The sequence below is a fragment of the Rhinatrema bivittatum genome, chromosome 9 (assembly GCF_901001135.1).
Source record: "Rhinatrema bivittatum chromosome 9, aRhiBiv1.1, whole genome shotgun sequence".
In the NCBI taxonomy this organism is placed as follows: Eukaryota; Metazoa; Chordata; class Amphibia; order Gymnophiona; family Rhinatrematidae; genus Rhinatrema; species Rhinatrema bivittatum.
Window position 1 is genome coordinate 166,195,116 of NC_042623.1, and position 25,467 is coordinate 166,220,582.

The 25,467-nt window shown below is 47.3% G+C and overlaps 1 protein-coding gene across 1 annotated transcript in view; it reads left to right on the top strand.

The window, feature by feature from the left end:
* Nucleotides 1-14,142, top strand: part of LOC115099360 (allantoinase, mitochondrial-like) — a 76,825-nt gene extending 62,683 nt beyond the window's left edge. The window contains 3 exon segments of the mRNA XM_029616951.1: nucleotides 1,425-1,597; nucleotides 6,312-6,344; nucleotides 13,698-14,142. Coding sequence (XP_029472811.1) covers nucleotides 1,425-1,597; nucleotides 6,312-6,344; nucleotides 13,698-13,859 — 368 coding nt within the window. The 3' untranslated portion in view covers nucleotides 13,860-14,142.
* Nucleotides 14,143-25,467: the final 11,325 nt, after the last annotated feature.

Genomic DNA, 25,467 nt, shown 5'->3' on the forward strand with positions numbered 1-25,467 from the left:
GTGCTGTAGTACAACAGAAACTGAGAGTTAAGAGCACACAGTAGAATTAGCATTCAGAGTCCCAAGTAGAATAGGATAGCAACGAGACAGGGAGAGCAGGCCCTTGAGGAGCAAGTACCTGATCCCTCAGAGAAGAGAGACTCAGTAGCATTGTACTCACTAGCAGTAGCAGAGATTCCACTGGACGAAAGGTCTGGCACCGGAGCAGAGGGCAGGCCCTCGAGGAGCAAGTACCTGATTCCGGCGAAGCAGTACTGTAGAGAGATGTTTTCTGTACTCACAGATGGTGACTGTAGTTAGTTCTTCCAAGTAGAAGGTAGAGGTTGCAGGCAGCGACACAGGGAACATGGGCCCTCGGGGAGCAAGTACCGGTTTCCTGATAGCACCTGAAAGAAGCAGAGAGGCACCCAAGGAGCGGGTACCCTGTTAGTGACCCCGAAGGGTAGTAAGAGTTCCAGTAGAGCTGGAGTGGCAGAGTAGCTTAGGAACAGAGAGCAAATCCCATCCATACGATTTCCGTTGCTAACTCAATGAGCTAGCAAATGTAGTAGGCAGATATACCCAGGAGTCGTGACGTCAGAACAGGGGGACGTCCCTGAGGTTCGCGCCAACGTGGAAATAAAGATGAGGGCAGCGTGCGCGCGCGTGTCCTAGAGGTACCTTGAAGGAAAATGGCGGGAGGCAGCACCATAGCCGGTCCGGGGACACAGGAGAGATCGGCAAGCAGACGCTGCGGCGGCCATCAATCCAAGGTGAGTGGGAGGAGCCAAAAGTAGAGAGATATAGGCGGGGCGAAGCTTTTGAAGACCGACGGACACAACACTAAACAAGGGATCTCTACACTCATATCTATATCTATTGTATATATTATAAAGTGTACTAACAAACCAGGATCACAGACATAGAATTATGTGTAAGGAGGCATAAGAACATAAGAAATGCCATGTTGGGTCAGACCAAAGTCCATCAAGCCCATCTAATAGTGGCCAGTTGGAGGCATGTCTCAGCTATGATTAGCCCCAGGACCCTCTTAGAAAGTACTGCTTGAGCTAAAAGTGGATATCTGTAGATTTATCAGCAATACTATTATTCTCTTTTTCTTGCATCTGAGGGCTCAGTGGTGATTGGAAATCTAAGTTTTTCTTCACTAGCTATAGTGATTACTAGCTAATAATTTGCAGGGTTGACTAAGAATACAATTACTGGCAAAGTCCAGTCCTCAAGGGCCAAAAACAAATCTGGTCTTCAGGATAGCCATACTACTTAATTTAACCTGGTTCCTGGATCAAATGCATGCAAATATATCTCATGCTATTCATTGTAGAAATGCTGAAAGTCAGGGCTGTCTGTGGCACTGGAGGAAGGGAATTGTCCATCCCTGGCCAAGAATGTATGAACCTGATGAAGTTCATGCCTGATTACAGGTCTTCCACTCTTCTGGACTGCAGCAAAACACAGAGGGTTCACCATCCATGACCTGGTGCATCTGATGTGCAAAAACACAGCCAGTCTTTGCAAACTAGCAGACCGTAAGGGGTCACTGCAGGCAGGATGGGATGCTGACATGGTGATCTGGGATCCGGACAAAGAATTTGATGTAAGTAGGAAAGCTACACAACTAGAAGGTTGTGCAAAAACATATAGCAAATTCCAGCCAAAGGAAAGGCATCCAAGACTGAGGATTCAGTGTTGCTTCTGAAGTGTTCCTGAAACAATCATGATATGGGGGAACAGCAAACTGATAATTCAGAATGATGGAGGGCCCCTCCCCCTTTAAGAGTTCATTGCACTGTACAGTGTTATAGGCCAGGGGTGGGCACTCCGGTCCTCGAGAGTCGCAAACAGGCCAAGTTTTAAGGATATTCACAATGAATATACACAAGATAGATTTGCATACAATGGAGGCATTGCATATAAATCTATCCTATGCATATTCATTATGGATATTCTGAAAACCTGGCCTGTTTGTGGCTCTTGAGGACCAGTTATTGACCACACCCAAGCATGGAGAAGGGGCAGAAGGAGAAAGTTGGGTAATGTTATAAAGATGCTAAATTGTGTGCTATGTATATAAGGTTCTCACAGGACAAGCAGGATGTTAGTCCTCACATATGGGTGACATCATCTGGATGGAGCCCAATCATGGAAACTTCTGTCAAAGTTTCCAGAACTTTGACTGGCCCCTACTGGGCATGCCAGCATGGCACTAACCCTGCAGCCAGCAGGGGTCCCCCTTCAGTCTTCTTTTTTTCCGCGTAGCAGTAGCCTCGCGGTTTAGGAGCTCTGAACAGATTCCTGACAGGAATTTTCCTCACGGAATTTTCTAAACTTTCTTTGCCCCACAGGGGTCCCTCCTCTAACTTTTCGCTAGCCGCGGTACTCCGGTAAGGTTTCTGACCGTTTTTCCGTCGATTACCCGTCGAGTTTGGCCCTTGCAGCCTACTGGCTGTCGACCACAACCGCGGCTCAATTTTTCTATGGCCCATGGCGTCGGGGTTCCGTCATTGCCCGGACTGTACTCGCACCATGTCTATCACAGACCCCCACGAAGTCTGTGTAATGTGTTTAGGCCGTGAGCATGATGTCCTGACATGCACCAAATGTGCCCTCATGACGCCTAAAGGTCGCAAAAGCCAGAATGGAGAAAGGAATGGAACTCCTCTTCCGTGCTCAGACCCCCGACGCCGTCCATCGCATCGACGTCATCTGAACCGGCACCGTCGACTTTGCGCCAGGATCGACCACCATCCGGTGACCGTCCGCCATCGATGTCTTCACAGCCATCGACACCCGCTACGCCCCTTCGGAAGATCGAGGGGATTGCAGGGGAAAACATCGCCATCGACATCGTAAGACTTGGACCATCGAGGAAGCAGCAAAACCATTCGACCGAGCCCCCGTCGAAGAGAAGCCCCATCCAGGAAAGGTACTGACCATTCCTGCGACCGGGTCATTGAGTGCCACCCTCACTCGATCAGAGTTGGGAGTCACCGATTCCGCCTGTTAAAGGTGGTCCTCCGACAGTGCCCTCTGGCCTCCCTCTTCTATTCTGGAGCCGGGCTGCTTGCTCCGGAAGGAACTGGACCGGCTGGTTCAGGAGGCCATCGACAAGGCGATGCGTCTCCAGGTTCCTCCGGCACCAACACCGGCACTGATTGCGGAACCAGTCATCGACCCCGATTCCGGCAGCGCTGGCACTGTTGCTTTCCCGAATGGAGGCGCTGATGGCCGCCCTTCCACCGGTAGATCCCGGGTCTCCGATGGGTCCGATGCCCTCCTCCCCGTTGACAGCCTGTCATCGGGCCGGAGAAGAAGAACACCGTTCCACATTCCTCCATCAGGAGTTATGCCTCAGCCATCGATGCCAATTCGTCCCTCACCACCGATTCATCCATCGGCGCCATCGATGCCTTCGATGCCAGCACTGATGCCTTCCATGCCATCATCGGTGCCCCCGGTGATTCCTTCGATTTTCTCGGAGCCTTCAGGTATCCAACCCCCTTCTCATCCTACAGTTCAGGCTGCTGATCCTTATGACACTTGGGGTGATGATACTTCAACAGACACCGATGACTTGCCTTCGCCAGCTTCTCCCACTGAAAGTAGGAAGCGTTCTCCTCCAGAGGATCTCTCTTTCATTAATTTTGTGAAGGAAATCTCTGAGTTGGTTCCCTTTCAACTTCAGACTGAACAGGATGACAGGCACCAGATGATGGAGTTACTCCAATTCCTGGATGGCCCCAAAGTAACAACCTCTATCCCCATTCATCAAGTTCTTCTGGATCTTCTCAAAAAGAACTGGGAAAATCCTGGATCAATTGCTCCAGTACACAGAAAGGCTGACACTACTTATTTAGTGCAATCAGCCCCAGGTTTTCAAAAATCCCAGCTCAACCATCACTCAGTCGTGGTAGAGTTGGCTTAAAAGAGGACAAAAAGGTCAAAACCTCACTCATCTACCCCACATTCTAAGGAACAAAAGTTCCTAGACAACATCGGTCGATGAGTGTTCCAAGGGGCCATGCTCATCTCCCAAATTGCTGCTTACCAGCTTTATATGACCCAATATAATAGGGTCCTCTTCAAGCAGATACAGGACTTTTCTGAGTCCCTGCCTGAACAGTTCCAAGACCAGCTACAAACCCTTGTAAACAAAGGATTTGAGGCAGGTAAACATGAGATTCGAACATCTTATGATATATTCGACACCTCTACAAGAGTGTCTGCAGCTGCGATTTCAACAAGACGATGGGCCTGGCTCAAATCTTCTGACCTTCGCCCAGAAGTGCAAGACCGGTTGTCTAACCTACCATGTGTAGGAGACAATCTATTTGGTGAACAGATCCAACGAATGGTGGCTGAACTAAAGGACCATCATGAGACTAAACAGCTCTCTTCAATGCCTTCTGACTTCTCCTCTAGACAGCCCTTCAGGAAGGACTCTAAGAAGTCGTTCTACCATCCAAGGAAGGCCTATCCACCACCAGCAAGGTCCCGTACTACGAGACCTTATCAAAAACCTCAACCTCGCCAAACCCGAAAGCAAAAACCGCAAGCAACTCCCCAGCCAGGACCTGCTTCTGGTTTTTGACTTCCACTTGGACAGCAGCAGATGGATTCCTCTGCCAAGCATACCAATGGGAGGTCGATTGTGCCATTTTCTCAGCAGGTGGCAGACAATTACAACCGACCAATGGGTATTGGCAATCATTGCTCAGGATTACCATCTAAACTTTCTTGCCCTGCCACAGGACTCCCCACCTCTGCAGATGTGGGGAATGTCAGACCACTCCATTCTTCTGGATCAGGAGGTATCCCTCCTTCTCTAGTCAAGAGCAATAGAACCCGTTCCACACTCGCAGCACGGCTTATGGTTCAATTCCCGGTACTTTCTAATCCCCAAAAAATCGGGGGTATTTGTCCAGTTTTGGACCTACGTGCTCTCAACAAGTACCTACAGCGGGAAAAGTTCAAGATGGTAACCTTGGGATCACTTCTACCTCTTCTACAAAGAAGAGACTGGCTCTGCTCTCTGGACCTCCAGGACGCATACACCCACATTGCGATAACTCCAGCTCATCACAAGTACCTGAGATTTTTAGTAGGCCCCAAGCACTATCAATACCGAGTGCTTCCGTTCGGCCTAGCGTCTGCACCACGAGTCTTTACCAAATGTCTCGTAGTTGTCGCAGCTTTTCTCAGAAAAGAAGGTGTTCACGTCTACCCCTATCTGGATGACTGGTTAATCAAGGCTCCAACCCAGCAAGCCACTCGGTCGTCCCTCGACCTGACTCTACACACGCTAATTTCACTCAGATTTCTCATCAATTATGGAAAATCCTCTTTAGTCCCATCTCAAACCCTGTCATTCATTGGGGCAGACTCGGACATCTTGCAGGCAAAAGCCTTTCTACCCGAACAACGAGTGCTAACACTCGTGTCCCTCGCTCACCAGTTGCAATCTCAGCATACAGCAACAGCTTGCCAATTTCTCGTCCTTCTGGGACACATGGGGTCCTCAGTCCACGTTACACTTATGGCCCACCTGGCCATGAGGCTCATGCATTGGACTCTGAGGTCACAATGGATTCAAACTGTTCAGCCTCTGTCGATCATTGTCCACATCACCAATCCACTCAGTCTGTCTCTCGCCTGGTGGACAGATCAGGTCAATCTCCTCCGGGGACTGCCCTTTCAATTACCAGATGCTAAAGTCATTCTCACCATCGACGCTTCCAACCTCGAGTGGGAAGCCCACATGGACAATTTACAGACACAAGGGTCTTGGTCTCCAGAGGAAGCCAAACACCAGATAAATTTCCAGGAGCTTCGAGCAATGCGATATGCTCTCAGGGCTTTTCAGGATCGCCTATCAAATCAAGTCATCCTGATTCAGACGGACAATCAGGTGGCCATGTGGTACATCAACAAGCAAGGAGGCACAGGCTCCTTCCTTCTGTGTCAGGAGGCTGCGCAAATTTGGGCGGAAGCTCTCTCCCACTCAATGTACTGGCCCCTACTGGTCTAGTAGGGGCCAGTCAAAGTTCTGGAAACTTTCACAGAAGTTTTCCATGATTGGGCTCCATCCTGATGATGTCACCCATATGTGAGGACTAACATCCTGCTGTCCTGTGAGAACACCTGTTACAGGTAAGCAACATTTGCTTTATGGGTGTGAGGGAGATAATGACATCAGGAAGCTAGTTAAAGGCATGTGTATAGTTTTAAGCAAGTTGATTATTGGAATGACCATGAATAAAGATGCTACAAGATAAATCTTAGACAAGTCAATTCATATTATTGTCTTTCAGGTGCAAGAACACATGGTTCAGCACAAAAACAAGGTATTTGTTTTTTTAATTTCAATTTTTACCTCCTTTGTTTCTTCATTTTCTCTCCTCTCTTTCGTTACATCTTCCTCACAGTTCTACCTCTGACTCCCCAGTCTCCCCTGACTTCTCACTGATGTAGTATTACTGTCCTCTAGCTTTTAACTCCAGTTATAGCTCACAATACTCAAAGAAAACCTTTAGGTTCCCACTGTAATCTGTGGTAAGGATGTGTGTGAAAAAAATTAAATTTCAATTCATTCATTTAGTTCATTTGGCTCAGTGATTTGTTTAATTTAGTTTGAGCCAAAAAAATTTTATTTGGTTTTGGGGGTTTTTTTTTTTGCATCATTCAATCTTTTTTTCCCATTAAAGTCAATGGGGGAAGCAATGCATATTATTAAAGGCTCAAAATTTGTTTTCTGCTAAGTTTAGTGAAACATGCAGGCAAGCATCAGCAACATAGGGGAGAGCATACAAGACACCAAGGGGCGGATTTTAAGAGCCCTGCTCGCGTAAATCCGGGCGGATTTACGCGAGCAGGGCCCTGCGCGCCGGTAAGCCTATTTTACATAGGCCTACCGGCGCGCGCAGACCCCGGGACTCGCGTACGTCCCGGGGTTTTCGGAGGGGGGCGTGTCGGGGGGCGGGCCCGGTCGTCGCGGCGTTTCGGGGGCGTGTCGGGAGCGTTTTGGGGGCGGGTACGGAGGCGTGGCTACGGCCCGGGGCGGTCCGGGGGCGTGGCCGCGCCCTCCGTACCCGCCCCCAGGTCGCGGCCCGGCGCGCAGGAGGCCCACTGGCGCGCGGGGATTTACGTCTCCCTCCGGGAGGCGTAAATCCCCCGACAAAGGTAAGGGGGGGGTTTAGACAGGGCCGGGCGGGGTGGGTTAGGTAGGGGAAGGGAGGGGAAGGTGAGGGGAGGGCAAAGGAAAGTTCCCTCCGAGGCCGCTCCGATTTCGGAGCGGCCTTGGAGGGAACGGGTTAGGCAGCGCGGCTCGGCGCGCGCCGGCTATACAAAATCAATAGCCTTGCGCGCGCCGATCCAGGGATTTTAGTGGATACGCGCGGCTCCGCGCGTATCTACTAAAATCCAGCGTACTTTTGCTTGAGTCTGATGCGCAAGCAAAAGTAGGCTGATCGCGCTTCTTTTAAAATCTACCCCCAAGAGTGTGGAAAAGTGTCATCAAGAGTGGCGTGAATAGCCTAGAGCATCATGAAAGGTTAAAGTAACCCAAACAGAGGCAAAAACACTAAATAGCACTATGAGGGGAGCAAAGCAGCACCAAGAGTAGCAGGAACACCCCCAAGATTCCAAAAGAGGGGCAAAGGGCAATCACAACAATTGCATGAAGACCCCGATGAGACAAAAGAGGAGCAAAGGGTGCCGACAACAGTGGCATAAATATCCCAAGACAACAGAAGACCAGCAAAATAGCACCAGCAGGGGCATAAGCATCCCAAGGCACCATGAGATGGAAAAAGCAACATCAAAATGTTAAGCGCACCCTATGGCACTAATAGAGGATCACAGCAGTACAAAAGATGGCATGAAGACCCCGCAAGGCAGCAAAAGAGGGGTAAAGGGCACCAACAGCAGTGGCATGAATACCAGAAGGTAACTAAAGAGAGGCAAAAGGACTAACAGAGACAAATACAGCCCAAGGCATAAAAAGGGACAGTGGCAGGGGCAGATTGTGGGAAAATAGTGGCCCGGGGGATTTTTCTCCATACTGGCCCATGGGTACCCAATTACACATACAATTTGGTGAGTCACCAAATACAGAATAAAGGGACCATAAAATATACACAGAAATGCACAGACAAACTAAACTGGAAATCACAACAAGTTAGACTGTATGTAATGCAGCAATGGAAAAACAGAAAATACCATCATTCCTCATAAAACATCAAACAATAAAATCAAGAACTATAAAACATCAATCACAATAGGAAAATCATACTAAAAATATATATTTCAAAACTGCTGATGAATAGAACCTCCAGTAATTTAACTCATATACAAATTTTTGAAAATTTCCCTAACACCAATAAAATATTTCAAAAACAGCAGACATCAAATAATAATCAATAATTAAAACTAATAAGCATAGAAAAAAAACGCCGGTTCTCCATACCTGGGAACTTTTAATTCCAGTCACCTTGAGATGGTCATGAATAAATTGTTCTCTAGCACAGTGGTTCTCAAACTTTTTTTCTGTTGGGACACACCTGACTGATGGCTCTTACATGCTCACACACTGAACACATGACTATCATAGGGCTAAATGTAAAAGTACAGTTTGCATCCACAGCAACCCCCCTGACCCACAATTATGGATGTAAAGCAGAATTATGACATTTCCCGTACAACTCACCTTACAAAAAATATATTCTGGTTCTAGTGTCATCTCAGTAATAGCAACACAAACTCCAACTACCAGGCTCAATAGCCCTATTTATGAAAAGACAGCAGTTTATCACTATTGCATGTCCTCTTGAGAAAATACAACAAATAAGACTGATACAGTAAAATACATCACCTCGGTCACATACACAGAACCGACCTAACATACTACCAGGATCTGCAGTAATGCACATAAACTAATCCGCACACAGTTACACTTGTATTATGGAATGCACTCAAACAGTAACAACCCTACCTATGAAAAGGCAATGCTACAAATATTAAATCAGGCCCTAAACACCAATACACCTATTAGGAAAACAGAACTAGCCAAGCAGCTATAGATCCCAAAACAGAAATAATTGTATAACTATACTAATAAGCAGAATAAATGTTTCACAACAATTATGAACAGAATAATATCCAACAATTAAAAACTCATAAACGTATTTAAGATTCTCCAAACACCAATAAAGTATTTCAAACAGCAGACACATCACATACTACCCAATAATTAAAATGGTAGTCAATCAAGAAAAATGAACTTAAAAAGCCACCTTTACTTACCCTCTCCAGCAGTTCTCCTACTCCTTTCCCTTGCAGGCCACACCAGAAACAGCAGTAGCTGCTAAAGCTGTCCTCACAGTCCTCTTCCTTAGGGACCACAACCAGTCTCTTCTCTCTCTCACACACACACACACACACATCAGTCACACCCTCAGGACCAGTTTCTGTCTCTCACACACCAATCATCTCCCCAACCAGTCTCTTTCTCTCACACACACACAAGCACATACATACCAATCATCTCCCTGATCAGTCTCTCTCACACATACACACGTCACCTCTCTGGCCAGTCTCTCTCAATCACACAATGCTCTTGCTCTCTCTTACAAACACACATGCTTTCAATCACACACATGCTCTATTTCACTTACACACAAGCTCTCAATCACACACATGTTCTATCTCACTTACAAACAGGCTCAATCACACACATGCCCTCTCTCACAGCCATAAGCCAGCCAAAAACATGCTCCATCTCTCTCGCACACACACATTGACACACACAAGCACCCTCCCTGACTCACATATACACCACACACATACAGAAGCACCCTCCTTGTCTTGCATATACACCATACACATACAGAAGCACCCTCCCTGTCTCACATACACATTACACTCTCACAGAAGCACCTTGTTTTCAGACTTGCAGCATTTTTCACTTTTACTAAAAATGAGTGATCTGCCGCTCCCGGGGCATCGGCTGCCACTAACCAAAATGGCGCCGGCGGTCTTCAACCCCTACCATGTGAAAGGGGCTACCGGTGCCATTGGTTGGCCCCTGTCACATGGTGAGGCTAAAGGTCAACGGCACCATTTCGCTTAGTGGCAGCTGAGGCCCCGGGAGTGGCAGATTGCTCCAGAGCCCTCCGCTGGACCACCAGGGAGGGCGTCAGGAGGGTGGCACTGGGGGGGGGGAGGCAGGGCGAGTTGGGGGCTGGCAGAATTTTGAAAGGGCACTTTTTGCCCTTTCAAAATTCTGCCACCTGCCGCGGCGCCCTCTACGTCTCGGCGTCCTAGGCACAGGTTGCCGTGATCAACACCTATCACGTGATTGGGGTGACCGGCCCACCGGGGCACGCCCGAAGCCCCGATAGGCCAATCCGCCCCTGGACAGTGGTATGAACATCCCAAGGTATGCTAAGATAGTTAAGGAGGCAAAGTGGCCCAAACAGAGACATAAATACCCCAAGGCATGTAAGAAGGGCAAAGCAGGATCAACAGTGACATGAACACCCAAGGCTTAGAGTGACAGGTAAGGCAATAAGCACAGTGGCATTAAAACCCCAAGGCATAGAGTGAGGGGTAAATCAGAAAGCACAGTGGAATAAACATCCCCAAGACATAGAATGAGCGGTAAGGCAATAAGCAAAGTGGCATCAAAACACCAAGCTTTGGAGTGAAGGTAGGGCAGCAAACAAAGCCAAATCACAATTTCAAGGCATAAAGTGGGTTGTAAGGCAGCAACACAGAGGCATCAAAACCCCAAAGCTTAGAGTGAGGGTACAGCAGCAAGCACCGGGGCATTAAACCCCAAAGCACAGTTTGGGTTAAGGCAGAAGACACAGGGGCATAAAAATCCCAAGGCATAGAGTAAGGGCTAAGATAGCAAGTACAGTGGCATGAATACCCCAAGGCACTGTGAGACGAGAGAAAACAGAAAAGGAAATGAAAAAGGAATCTTAGGCAGGAGGGGTAGAAAGATAAGGTATGGAGGGGGGCAGAGAGAGAGGCTGAGGATTCAGGGATAATAAGGGAATTAGAGGAGGGGAGGAAAGGGAAGGATCAGAGTTAGGGATATGGAAAGAAGGCGTATTGGGGATGGGAGTAGAAGAGAAGGAGGGAAGATTGGATGAAAAAGAAGAGGACAGAGGGAGGATGAGGGTGAAGGAGAACAAGGAAAGATTGGGATGGAGAGGATAAGAAAGGAAGACACAGCTCCCCCCCCCCCCCCCCCCCCCCCCCACCACCACCACCATCACACCCCTTATCCCCCATTCACACTCACACTGCTTAACACCTTCCTATCCTACAAACCCCTCAGTCACCCTGGTTCCCGATCCCCTACCCCCCCCCCTCCCTTTCTGGTAAACGCCAGTCAGTTCACCCCTTTCCCCCATCCCACCATCCCATAATCCCCAGTCAGTGCACTCCCTTTTTATTGTGATCCCTTCACTCACCATTCCTGTAATGAAACAAGAAGATGAAAACTAAAGTCGTGCAGCACCTCAGGTGCATCCTCCTCCTCTGCTAGGCCCGAGGAGGAGGATGGTTCAAATCACATGGTTCAAAGCGCGACGCTCAAACTTGGCAAGGGAGGAGAAGGAAGAGAATGCACCCGGGTACTGCAAGCCTGCAGTCTTCCTCTTCCTGTTTCACTGCAGGAGTGGTAAGTGAAGGATTTTTGGGGTTTGCATCGTCCCACTTCCACTAATTTTTGTCTTCCAGGGCGGGCAAGTGAGCATGTATGAGGGAGGGATAGGATATATGCACCATCTGCTATTACCAATGTTTTTGTTTTGAAAGAGTCCTTGGTCTCCTGCAGCAATTTGGCCAGGACTGGCTAATTCCACGGGAAGGGCCGAATTCTGTGGCCCATACCTTGGCCGTGGAATTGTGAGAGACTAGAGGCCCTGACTATAGTATAGAGACCTAGTACTAGTGTAGTATCGAGACATACAGACAGAAAGCAAAACAGATAATTCACAGAACCTCTTTTGTTAAAAAGTGTAGCACACACTATCTGCTTGCTATAACTATGTAAACTTTCAACAGGAAAAGACTCGGGTTATGGGGGGGCGGTGGGGGGGAGAGTCACACACACACTATAGCTGGGATGGCCAACTCCAGTCCTGAAAAGCTGCAAACAGGCCAGGTTTTCATGATATCAACAATGAATATGCATGAGATAGATTTGCATGCATTGCCTCCATTGTATGCGGATCTAACTCATGCATATTTATGGCTTATGGCTATCCTGAAAAACAGGCCTGTTTGTGGTGCTTGATGGCCAGAGTTGGCCACCCTGCACTATAGTCGGTGTATAGTAACATTTTTTTCCACATGCAGAAATTCAGAGAAAACAAAGAAAAGAAGCTGCTGTTCCTCCTCGTCCATGCAGTGGTCATGTGTCGGAGACACTGAAGGGCGGGGGGGGGGGGGGGATATGATAGAAGTCTACAAAATCATGAAAGGGCTTGAACAAGTTAATGTAAATCAGTTATTTACTCTCTCAGATAATAGAAGGACCAGGGGGCACTCCATGAAGTTAGCAAGTAGCTCATTTAGAACAAATCAAAGAACATTCTTTTTTAGCGCATAGTTAAGCTCTGGAATTCAATGCCAGAGGATGTGGTTAAAGCAGCTAGTGTTACCGGAGTTAAAAAAGGTTTGGATAAATTCCTAGAGATAAAATCCATAAACTGCTATTATAGTAATTAATAAGCAATAGTAGCTTGTGATCTATCTAATGTTTGGGTATTTGCCAGGAACTTATGACTTGGACTGGCCACTGTTGGAAACAGGATACCGGGCTTGATGGACCATTGGTCTGACCTAGTATGGCATTTCTTATGTTCTTATGTTGTTAAAATAATAATAAAAAAAATATATCTGTACTACAAGTGCACTCAGAGAAAGACACACTCTCACTCCTGCCTGTTTAGTGATACAGTAATTTTGTAACAGTAAACAGACAGAAAATTGTATTATCTCTCTAATACAAGTGATACTGTATGACAACAGGAAACAGCTCAGCACACCTTACTTTGCTTCTCTTTCTTTTCTAAATCTTATTTCAAAACTTTTACTTTGGTTCTGAGAAAGAGCTTTGGAAACCTAAACTTTCTGTCTGAAATTCAGCAGATAAATGAGGGGAGAAAATGCTAACTGGTTAAAGCTGCATCATATTTTTAGTTTCTGGCTAAAAAAAAAAAGAGGCAGTTGTTTTCATCCATACAGGTAACAGCTGGGTTAGGCTAGTTTAAAAAAATGTTTGACTTTTATTGGTCTGCACCTTCCTTGCTCCTTCCCAGCATCGCTTCATTCTGTCTGGTTTCAGTGGCTTACCTTGGGTAGAAAAAAAAAACCCTGTAGTTTTGCTTGCTTCATAGACTTGAATGGGATCTGAAAAGAAATGAACATTTGTGTTATTTTCAGTCCATTAGTTTAGTCTCAGCTTCGAGCATTCATCCTTTCCTCCCCTTTCTCATCCTTCATGGCAGTTGAGCAGAATCAGGGCAGGTTCTGACTAGACTGAAAGCTCAAGCATGGAGAAAGGCGAGCAGGGAAAAGAAGTAAAAAGAAAAGAGCTTCTCATTTTGTAAAAGGGAAATGAAATGAACCAGCATTGTAAATCCTGAAAGTTTACTGAGTTCTGTGTCTGTTTTTGGCACCAGCTGACTCCATATCTGGGATTTCGTCTTCGTGGGCAGGTCTTTGCCACCATTGTACGCGGCTGCCTTGTTTATCAGGATGGGAAGTTTTCACCCAAACCACAAGGCGAGCTACTTCTGATCCAGAGACCTAAAGTTGAGGAAAGTGCTGCTCCTTACTACTAATGATAAAGGGACAATGCTCTTCTAAATAGTCTGAGAGTTCTGTGCAAATGGGAACCAAGAAAAACAGAAAACTGGGGGATGATGAAAGCCAATTCTAAATCAGCGATATTCATTCATTAAGTCATCACAACAGCAAATGAAGCTTCAGAGAACATTATTCAAATGTCATGCCATCCTTAAACCACAAGTCCACCTTCAAAATCTCACTATTCTGAATAATTTCTTTCTATATATGTCTTTAAATTCATTGGAACAAATAAAGAGATGTGGATTTGGTGCCTCAGCTTTCTGTCCCAAGCAGATGTTTAACAGAGAACGTGTCCACCATACTTGACACCTAAGACCTAGATACATAATTTAGCTGTACATTTTGCATGAATAACACCCATGATAAAAAAAAAGGCATATTTTTTAGTTACTGCAACACACAGTTTGCATATGTATTTTACCACAATGCATGTTAAAGAGAGAGAGTCTCTCTTATTTAAGTAAACTATTTATACCACTGTTGGAGGGTCAACTAGTAACTCAAGGTGAGGTTTTGGTGGTGGTCTAGGGTTTGGGAGCAGTTTTACATGTACAATCAGAGGTACGAACAGCACATTACACATCAGTGCAGATTCAATGTGATTTGGAGTGAGAAAAGCTTCACAAAGATGAGATTTGTACAATGTACTCTCAACCTAGTTTGATGCACTCTCTACCTAGCTGCTATCAGGACAGATCTGGAATACCTTTATACAATTTAGAAACAAGAATAAAAAGCCTCTGCTAAAGCAGGCCCTATCAGTTGGGGCTTTTCATAGAGAAACAGTGACATCCAGTGGCTATATGTGTTAGATACAATTTTTTATCTCATTTTGGGGCCGATGCAATATTATATGCGGAAAGCGTATAATATTGCACGACCTTAGCGCCTGCTTGCTAACGCGATCCCGCGGTTCCTAGCGGTCTCCCGGTTATGAACACCGATGCCGAGCATATCGGCGTTGGTCTTCAATGCGGCCGGCTGAGGTTAATTTTTTTTTTTTACTTTTAAAGAAGTACAGAAAAGCTGCCTTTTCTGCTTTTCTGTACTTTTTTTCAATGCACTCAGCTATTAACGCCTGCTCTAGGCAGGCGTTAATAGCTGAGTGATAAATGTGCATCTGAGACGCACATGCTTGCTCGCTCATTCACTCTCTCTCTCCCCCACCCCGGGAACTCGCGGCAGCAGCAGCCTTCTCCCAACGCTAACCTCTTCATTTTCAGCCCTCGCGGAGGCGGAGTCCCATCGGCCGCGGTTGAAGCTCTTCATTTTCCTCCGAGCCGTGCTGCAGTCTTCTTTTCTTCGGGCCGATGCCGAGCGCACTAGCGTGGCCTCTTCTTGCCGCGCACGCACCCGATGGGGGGAGCGTGTGTGTGTGTGTGTGTGTGTGAGAGATTGCATGTATATGAATGATTGCGAGCCTGTACATGTGAAAGAGAGTATGTCTGTGATTGAGAGCCTGCCTGTGAGAGAGAGAGAGCATGAATGTAAGTTTACCATTGGGAACCTGTATGTGTAAATTTGTGATTGAAAACCTGTTTGTGTGAAAGAGTATGTGTGTATGATTGAGATCCTTTGTGTGTGAGAGAAATCATGTGTGAGAGAAATCATGTGTATATAATGATTAAGAGCCTGTGTGTATAAGTAAGAGAGAGATCATGTGTGTCTGTGTGTGATTGAGAGCTGATTTAGGTGAGGGAGCATGTGAGTATGTGATTGAGAGCCTGTGTGTAAATGAGAGAAAGAGAGGACATGTTTGTAAGCATGTGAATGAGAGTCTGTGTGTGAGAGAAAAAGACAGCATGTATTTATGTGATTGAAAGCCTGTGTGTAAGCGTGAAAAGATAGACAGCATGTGTGTAAATGTGTAATTAAGAGCCTATATAAGTGAGAGAGAAAAAGCATGTGTATATGTGAGTGACTGAGAGCATGTGTGTATAGGTGTGTCATTGAGAGCCAGTGTGAGAGAGAGCGCTGGTATGTGACAGAGAGGAGAAAGTTCCAAGCAAACCACCCCACCTCCTGCTAATTCAGAACAATCTCAGGACACCTGGATATCAAACGTTCCCAGGTATGCAGAGCAAAAAAAGTTTTGTATCCTTATTATTTTTCATTACTGGGTCTTTGTGTCTGCTATTTTGAAATATTTTGTTGGTATTTGGAAATGTTTTATATGAGTTTTTAATTATTGGATATTCCACTCATCAGCTGTTTCGAAATATGTTCTTTTTGTTAGTACAGTTTTACTGCTGATGATTTTATATTTCTTGATTTGTTTTATAAGGATGGGTGATGTTTCTTTTTTCCTTTGTTACACTGCATACAGAGACTCTGGCTTGTTGCAGTTTCCAATTCAGTTTTTTCTGCATGCTTCTTGTTATGCGTTTTGGTCTCTTTATTCTATGTTAGGTGAGGGACAGCACATGATTCAGGTGAGGTTTTCTGCTGGCGTGTAGTTTCTGTGTAGGACTCTATAGCAGCCTGGCTTGGTCCGTTTTCCTAATAGGAGATGTATTGGTGTCTTAAGGCCTGGTGTGATATTTTCAGAGACTTATTGTACTTTAAAAGTGTGATCTTACATAAAATGCACATATTTACTTGTATTTAGTTTTAAACATATTGTATGGCTCTCATGGAATCACATTTTAAAATATGTGGCGTTTATGGCTCTCAGCCAAAAAGGTTCCTGACCCCTGTACTATAGTATTTAACAAACCAGCTTTAACACATTATCTATTAAGCAACTAAAAACAAACAGGATCAAACTGATCCTTTATCAATACAGCAAAAACCACAACAAATAAATATTTCTACCCCTTTTACTTAACTTTTTGTTGTGTGGGATCTCAGAACCCAGGTCTCTGAATACCTTTCTTAGTCAGGGTGGAGATCTGTTTGCCTCTTAGGAATGTTTTCCAATACACTTCTCTCATATATTCCTTTCCTAGTCATAGTTCTGTAATTTAGGAGTTTGAATCCTCTGATTTCTTTTAGTGATATTTCCTACAAAATTACCAGCAGATCTTCACTGGCTTTGATATGCAAATCCCCTACCTGAATCTATGACTCATCTAATCAATGGTCAGTTAAACTCCCTAGGAATGGGGCATAAAAACTTTATTCTTCCTGCACAGTGCTCAGGGCCCAAGAGAGCAGGAATTAGGCCCGTGCCAGCTAACAGGCCAATACAGTAAAGTGCGGCCGCACTTACCCTGCTTCTAACCCGCTTTCTACTCACAATTTGGCCACGTGAGCCCAACCCGCGATTCACTATCCCCTTTAACCCATCCTTACCGCCTCTTTAAATCAACGGGTAACCCTTTCCGCCCGCGGCATGGATATGAGATGTAAACGATCGGATTAGCTATTCCCTTCCATACAGTAACGTGCGGCCCGATTATCGCTTTTTAAACCTGCAGTTTTGCTGCGCGTTTAACCTGCTAATTTACCGCCTACCCCTACCCCTGCGTTAGTGTGGAGAGTCAGGCAAGCCTAGATGAAATTTCATGGGCCACGGAGCAGCCCCAGCCAGCCCCGCTTCACTGCCTGACCCCCTAACTCCCCGGGACAAGACCAAGCAAACTTTCCGCCAGCCCCCGCTCACCTGCCCTGGCCGCGTCCGTCTCCCGCGCTGATAGCTCCGGAGCAGCCCCAGCCAGCCCCGCTTCACTGCCTGACCCCCTAACTCCCCGGGACAAGACCAAGCAAACTTTCTGCCAGCCCCCGCTCACCTGCCCTGGCCGCGTCCATGGATGCCGATCTCCCGCGCTGACAGCTCCTGAGCAGCCCCAGGGGCTGACTGACTCCCTAACTCCTCCCCTTCCAGGACTCCTTCCTCTCAACAGGCCAGGCCATCCTCTCCCTGAGCCCCAGCCACCCCCTGACTCCCCCCCTAACTCCCCCCAAACTTTCCGCCAGCCCCCGCTCACCTGCCCTGGCCGCATCCATCTCCCGCACTGACAGCTCCAGAGCAGCCCCAGTCCTCTCTCCCCTCCTCCCGGGGGCAGCCGGCGGTGGCGAGAGTGGCTTCGGCAGCCCGGGGCGGATCGGGTGCTCCCCATGGCTCCCTATTCTCTAAAAGGTAATGCGTGCATGCCGTGACCTCGGACGTCCAGCCGGGCGCTCAGGTCACGATGTTGTGCTCCCTCAAGCCTTTGACGCCATTCTTCTAGCGCAAGCTAAATGGCTGGGAGCTCTTTGTCACCAATAGAGTAGTTATGTTCAGCCAGAGAGAATTTCCTAGAAAAGTAGGAACATGGGTGAGATGCTCCAGATGTGTCATTTTGGCTGAGCACTGCTCCTACTCCAACAGCGGAGGCGTCTACTTCTACCGTAAATGGACGTCTAGGATTCGGGTACCGAAGGCAAGGTTACTGCAGGAAGGACTTCTTGAGGTCCCGGAAGGCTTCTTCAGCTTTAACAGGCCACGCCTTGATGTCTGCCCCCTTATGAGTTAAAGCAGTGAGGGGAGCAGCCAGTTTGGAAAAGTTCCGGATAAAATTCGATAGTAGTTGGTGAAACCCAGAAAGCATTGGAGCGCACGTAACCCAGTAGGCTGAGGCCATTCTTGGATGCATTTTAACTTGGAGGGATCCATTTGAAAGCCCAGATTGGAAATAATGTACCCCAAGAAGGTTAGAGATTCTTTTTCAAAGACACATTTTTCAACCTTGGCAAAAAGTCTATTCTCTCTTAAGCATTGCAAAACTTGTAAAACATGTTGTCGATGCATCTGTAGATCCCGGGAAAAAATCAATATGTCGTCCAAGTAGACTACCACGCATACATAAAGCAAGTCTCGAAATATTTCATTAATAAAGTGCTGGAAGACTGCAGGAGCATTAGTTAGACCGAACGGCATAACGAGATATTCATAATGGCCGTCCCTGGTGTTAAAAGCCGTCTTCCACTCATCACTCTCTCGTATCCTGATCAAATTTTATGCACCTCATAGGTCCAATTTTGAGAACACCCTGGCTCTCTGTAAGCGGTCAAAGAGTTCGGCTATTAATGGCAGTGGATAGCAGTCCTTGATAGTAATAGCATTAAGCCCCCGAAAATCAATACAGGGTTGCAAAGTCCTGTCCTTTTTCCCAACATCCTCGGCTGGGGATTTGGATTGTCTAATAAACCCTTTCTTGAGATTGTCCTGAATATATTCAGCCATAGCCTGAGTCTCTGGGACGGATAAGGGATAAACTCTTCCACGAGGCAGAGTAGTTCCAGGGACTAAATTAATGGCACAGTCAAATTCTCGATGCAGAGCCAAAATGTCAGCGGCTTTCTTGGAAAATACATCCGCAAACTGATTGTAGTGAGCAGGCAATCCCTCCAGGATAGAGGTGCATAAATAGCTACAGGAAGAGGCTGTTCCTTTAAGGCAGATTTCATGACATGCACCCCAATGAGTTTATTTCAAAGATGTCCAGTTGAATTGGCGGTTATGGCGTTGAAGCCAAGGGATACCGAGAATGACTGGGTGGATAGCTTTCTGGATGACATATAGAGAAAATTTTCCTTGTGGTTAGGTGCAATGAAGCAATCCAGAGAAACCGTTTGGTGTGTAATTCTTCCTGGTAAGGGGTCTCCGTGGATTGAAGAGATAGTCAGCGGTCTCGGGCACAGACGGATAGGAATGAGCAATTGTTTCACAATATCTTGCGAGATGAAATTTCCTCCGGCCCCAGAATCTACTAGAGCCAGCGTGGTGAATTTCTGACCTCCGAGGCAAAAGGTAACCGACAAGGAAAGTGGAGGGGCTGGTAAAGTGATGCCTAGGGTTACTCCTCTGCAGATCCCTAAACTTTGTCATTTCCCAGGACGTAAAGGACAGCCAGCAATGAAATGACCCAAACTTCCACAATATAGGCAAAGGCCGGCCTTGCGACGCTTTTGTCATTCTTCTGGGGAGAGAGGACCATGTCCTAACTGCATAGGTTCTTCTGTAGTTCCTTCAGAGATGGATGAAATATGGGGAACTGAAGAAGAAGAAGAGTGTGGAAGATAAGGAACTGTCATATGCCTGCTCAAACCCAGAGTCTCACAAATCCTTTCTTGCAGACGGCGGTTAATCTTAGTTGCTAGTTCAATGAGGGAGTTCAATGAAGAAGGAAGTTCCCGAGCTGCCAGCTCATCCTTAATCTTATCTGACAGTCCTTCAAGAAAGATGGTCCGAAGAACGCGTTCCTCCCAATGGAGTTCAGAGGCTAAAGTTCTGAATTCAATCGTGTAGTCGGTGAGCATTTGTCCTCCTTGACAGATATGAAGCAGATCAGCCCCCGTGGCTGCCTCTTTACCGGGTTCCTCAAACACAGTTTTAAATAACTCCAAAAAATGAGGAAAATCCTGTAGAACTGGATCTGAATGATGCCACATCGGAGAGGCCCAAGCCAATGCCTTGCCTTCTAACAGGGACAAGATGTAAGTCATCTTTGTCAAATCATTTGGAAAAAGATTAACTTGAAGACGGAAGTGCATGCTGCATTGGTCGAGAAACTCCAGACACAAACGAGGTTCGCCAGAGTAACGTGGCGGCACAGATAGAGGAATTACCGGACGGGGGTATGTCGGTATTACAGATGCTGTCAATGCTGGTGAAGGACTGGCTTGAGCTGCAACCACTGCATCCAAGTGAGCGTGGAGTTGACCTATGGAAAATGCCAAGGACTCTGATATCCACTGTTGCTCCATCATCCTTTGGGTGAGACCTGGATGGGCTTGCAGATCAGAGGCCTCTACTGGGTCCATGGCCTTGGTATACTATTATAGTTCTGGCAGTGGACTCTAGGTCCGAGGCATAGAGTCAGCGCTACCTAGGAGAGTAAACCCTCTTAGGTCCCTACCGTCGGAAGGCGAGGTCTGGTGATGTAGATGTGGAATGAAGACTTCACCCTGGAAGCTCGCGATTCCCCCAGGAGGAGCCCGTAGGAACCCGGCTGCTGGGACTTAGGAGACTCCCTGGAAACCAAAGAAGATCTAGATGCAGGCGCCTCCTGCAGGTTGTGTAATCCAGATAGCTGGTCCAGGAGTCGAAGCCAGAAGGATGGTCGGAAACTGGTCCAGGGGTCTAAGCCAGAAGAAATCTGTCCAACGAGGGGAGAACCAGGAACAAGGACCAAGAAGAACAGGAGCCAGACAAGCAGGCAGCGGACCAAGAACTCAAGGCACAGAAACACACAGGACCAAGAGCCAAGATACCAAGGCAAGGTCTGAGGAGCAGACCTTGCCTTAAATACAGGAAACCAGGAAGAAGTCCCGAAGAGGAGCCATGACCATTTCCTGTCGTGGTCTCTTTAAATTACCTCAGCAGCCACTTGCGTGGCTCCAGGAGGCCCAGCAGAGGTGGAGTCAGCAGAACGGCGGCCATCTTGGAAGCGGCACAGCCGCGAAGAGAATATCAGCGACAGCTGCCGGCTCCTGCAGGCGTCCCAGGAAGGGCCCGATGCCGCGGGTGAGTGACCAGCCCCAGTCGCGGACCGCCGCAGCCGGCGGCCGTAACAACTAAAGCCAATGTTTGATATTCCAGGGTGTCCGAGATTATCGAGACGGGAAGTATGAGTGGAAGAGAAGGAGAGGTCAGGCCTAGGAAGAGTCCTCCAGCGGATCCTAGGCCTGCGAGTTTCCCAGACAGATAGGACAGGAGTGGATAGCATGGCCTGGTTCGCCACAGTACATACAGAGGCCCCGGCTTTTGCGGTAACGTCTTTCTTTGGGTGATAGGCGGCTGCAGCCTAATTGCATAGGTTCTTCCTCCTCATTGCTGGGCACTGGCATGGTCTGAGTAACAGTCACCGGACGAGGACGAGGAACTCCAGCAGGGGGCTTCTTATTCCCTTTTAGCTCTTGTGTTCGCTCCCGTAAGCAGCGATCAATCCATCCTGCGAGGTCCGTGAGCACGCCTAGGGTCTCTGGCAGCTCCCGTGCTGCTAGTTCATCCTTAATCCATCTGTTGAGACCTTCAAGAAAAATAGTTCTCAGGCAACCCAGGTCCCAATGCAGTTCCGAAAATAGAGTCTTGAACTCAGTGACATAGTCTGACAAGGACTTGGTGCCTTGCTGTAGGTGAAGCAGAGCAGATCTGGTGATAGTCTTGCGAGCAGGGTCATCGAACACTGACCGAAAAAGTGCAAGAAATCCCATCAAATCATTGAGGATGGGGTTGTTGTGCTCCCAAATAGGTGAAGCCCAAGCCAAGGCCTTCCCGTCTAAAAGGGACAGGATATATATATGGGCTTGCTTAGCTATTACTGTTGGAAAGTAGGTGGGCAGTAGCGAAAAGTGCATGAGACACTGATTCAAAAAGCCCCTACATAACAGGGGATCTCCTGTAAAACGAGTAGGAGCAGGCAAGGGCACACAGACTCATATGGGTAATCCCAGAGCTGAGATAGTGTCCTTGTTTGATGAGACAGAAGCTTCCAGCCGAGAATTTAGCTGGTTGAAGGTGGTTGCCAAGTTCTCCAAAGTCTGTTGTTGTTCTGTGATGCGTTGGGCCAGGCATGGGTTGGCCCGGAGGGCTGAGACCTGAGCCGGGTCATGGAGTTAGCAATCTGTTAGGAACTAGGGTAGTTGTGAACCCTTTGGCCGAGGTGAGGGTTGTCTCCGCCCACAGCACACCCTGGTGGAGAGATTTTATTATGGACAGAAGGCAAGCCTGCAGAGCAGGGGTTAAGAGAGAGAGAGACACAGTTCTGTGCAGGAAGGGGAATACCCCAATGGTGCTGTAGCAGATGGTATCTGGTCATTGCCGCAGAGCAGGTATGCCAGGAATTCCCACAGGCAATAGAAGGTTCTCAGGGTGCAGCTCTGGTAGTGGCCCGCAGCGCGGGGTATGCCAAGGAGACTGCGTTGGTAGGAGATGAGGAATTAGCCTGAGGAAGTGTAGCGAGATGAGGCAGGAACAGCTGCACAGAGTGAAGGGAGGCTTGACTGTAGAGGTGTGATAATGGCTCGACAAGCGGGGTACACCGCAGTAGAATCCAGCAAGTGTAGCAGTAGAAAGTGGAGAAGTACTCACTGAGAGATCCAGTACTCCGAGATGGTGGATAGGCAAGAGACGCAGGCAGAGAGGCCCTCCGAGGAGAAGATAGCCAGAAGTGCCGGTGAGTCCTCGAGAAGAGGGTATTCAGCGTCTAGACCCACAGAGACAGGAAGTCCGAGTAGAGCGGAATTAGGTAGATAGGTAGACCTTGCTAACTCTTCTTAGCCAAGGGCTGAGCGGATTAAGTACTGCAGGCATCTGACGTCATCGGGAGGTGATGCCCCCGAGCTTCCCGCCATGACGTGTACTTAGGAGGCTCTTGTGCGCACGCATGCGCCTTAGGTAATCCCTGATGGAAAATGGCGGTCAGCCGCACCCATGCTGCTCGGAAGATGCCGCGGAGGTCGGCGTTCACTAGCAGAGGCTGCTACTTGTCCCAGCAAGGCAGAAACGGGGAAAAGAGAGGTAAGCAACAAGGTTTGCAGCCTTCTGCAACCGAGGGGTGCAACAGCCGCACATTGCTAATCCAAGAAATCAGTCCAGACAGCACGCAGGAAAAAAACGTGAGGGCTGCTGGCACGGTGACAACGGCTTACAAGGCAAATTTAAGCCGCACTTGTGGCTCCCTACCAACTTGGCCGCGATCTCCCTCTAACCTCCAGGACCCCCGGGGAGAAGGGACAAGGCAAAATCCCCTCAACCTTCCCCTCCTGAAAGTGCTGACAACTCCCACTATCCGAGGCACACTCACCGCCTCAGACTGCTCCTTTATCCGCTGCAACAAAAAAGAGCTTTTTTTTCTTAACACAGCTTAAAAAGCAAAACAACAGGGTACTTCCCTGTCAGGCCAGCAAAGACTCAGGAGGAGACATCAGAAGCCCTGAGGCAACCAGTTCCATGGATATCAGGACCTCCGGCCAGGCGAGAACGAATGCCAGCCAGAGGTTTTCAAAATCCAACAAACTCAAACAGCAGAAATGCAAATACTTATCCAGGTCCTAAAACACTAAAACACTATCTAGTGTTCAAACAACAAATTGGACTTCTCAAATCCCTACAGAGAAACTACACGTTAGCTGAAATACTGCACCTAGGTCCTTTGCGATCCCTATTATCTATAAGCACTTCGCCTATCGTTCAAAATCCTTTATTCTCCCGTACCACCCTCAACAGAGGCTTATCCCTATCATGATCTCACCGGTCACTCAAATTCTCGGACTCTCGCTATTCACATTAACCTTGTTTAATGTCCAATCCATCACCAAAAAAGCTCACATCCTGAACGATTACCTGTTGGATTCTAAACCTGACATCTGTGCTATCACAGAAACCTGGTTGAAACCAACGGATACAGTGTTAATAAATCAGCTCCCCACCCAATTATACGACCTTCTCTCAATTCCCAGACCTAAAAAAAGAGGAGGAGGACTGCTCCTAGCGGAAAAAAAAGGGCTAGGCCTAACCCTCCATCGCTCAATTGCTACAACCAATTTCGAATTAGCCTTTTTCAAACCAAACTTTCTTCAAATCGGCTTAATTTACGCACCTCCAGTGAAACTAGAAGCTGACCCTTCTCCGGTCATTGAATTCACTGCCAAACACTTCAATGCAGATAAACGAGCTATTTTGATGGGAGACTTTAACTTGCATATGGTCACCTCGCCACTCTCTGCAAACTGTGAAACTCTTCTCTCAGCACTCAGCCATCTGGGATTCAGTCAAATTGTTAACAGCCCTACTCACAAAGGGGGTCACACTTTGGATCTCATTTTTATAAACGAGGGCATCTCGCTATCGGCCAACCCAATTCTCAAGCCGGTCCCGTGGTCAGACCACCAGATCATTTCCGCAGTCCTAGAGATTAAAGAGCACCCTCCTCATTCCTTTTCCAAAACTACGATTACTTTCAGGAAACCCTGCTCAATAGAACTCCTAAGCACTCAGCTATCCAAGGAACTAGATCAACTTGACCTCTCGGATGCCAACACAGCGACCTCAACCTGGATCAACATCACCAGCAAAGTTGTCAAACAAACTTGCCCCACGATATCCAAAACTCTACACCCTGCCCAGGACAATAGGAAACCTTGGTTCACACCAGAACTGAAGTCTCTTAAGCAAAACCTAAGAAACAAAGAACATAGATGGTGGAAAAACCCTTCCACCTCTACCCTCACTGCCTACAAATCCCTCCTTAACGCCTATAGGAATGCTATCCACAGAACAAAGAAAGATTTTTTTCTCAAAAAAAAATCCACCACTTCATCTTTGACTCCAAAGCTCTGTTCTCATACGTATCAGCCCTCACTAAACCTGCTACACCTCTCATCCCAGATGCCCAAGCATCTAACAAAGCCAAGGAATTGGCCGAATACTATTGAAAAAACCCAGCCTATCACCAGCTGACCCATCTAACTTCCGCCCCATAGCTAATTTGCCTATGATCGCCAAACTCATGGAAAAAATTGTAAACAAGCAACTGTCTGATTATTTATTTATTTATTTTATTTATTTAACTTCTTTTACTATACCGACACTCAAGACCAGGTCTTATCGTACCGGTTTACATTAGAACATGGGGAAACCAATTAACGTATAAG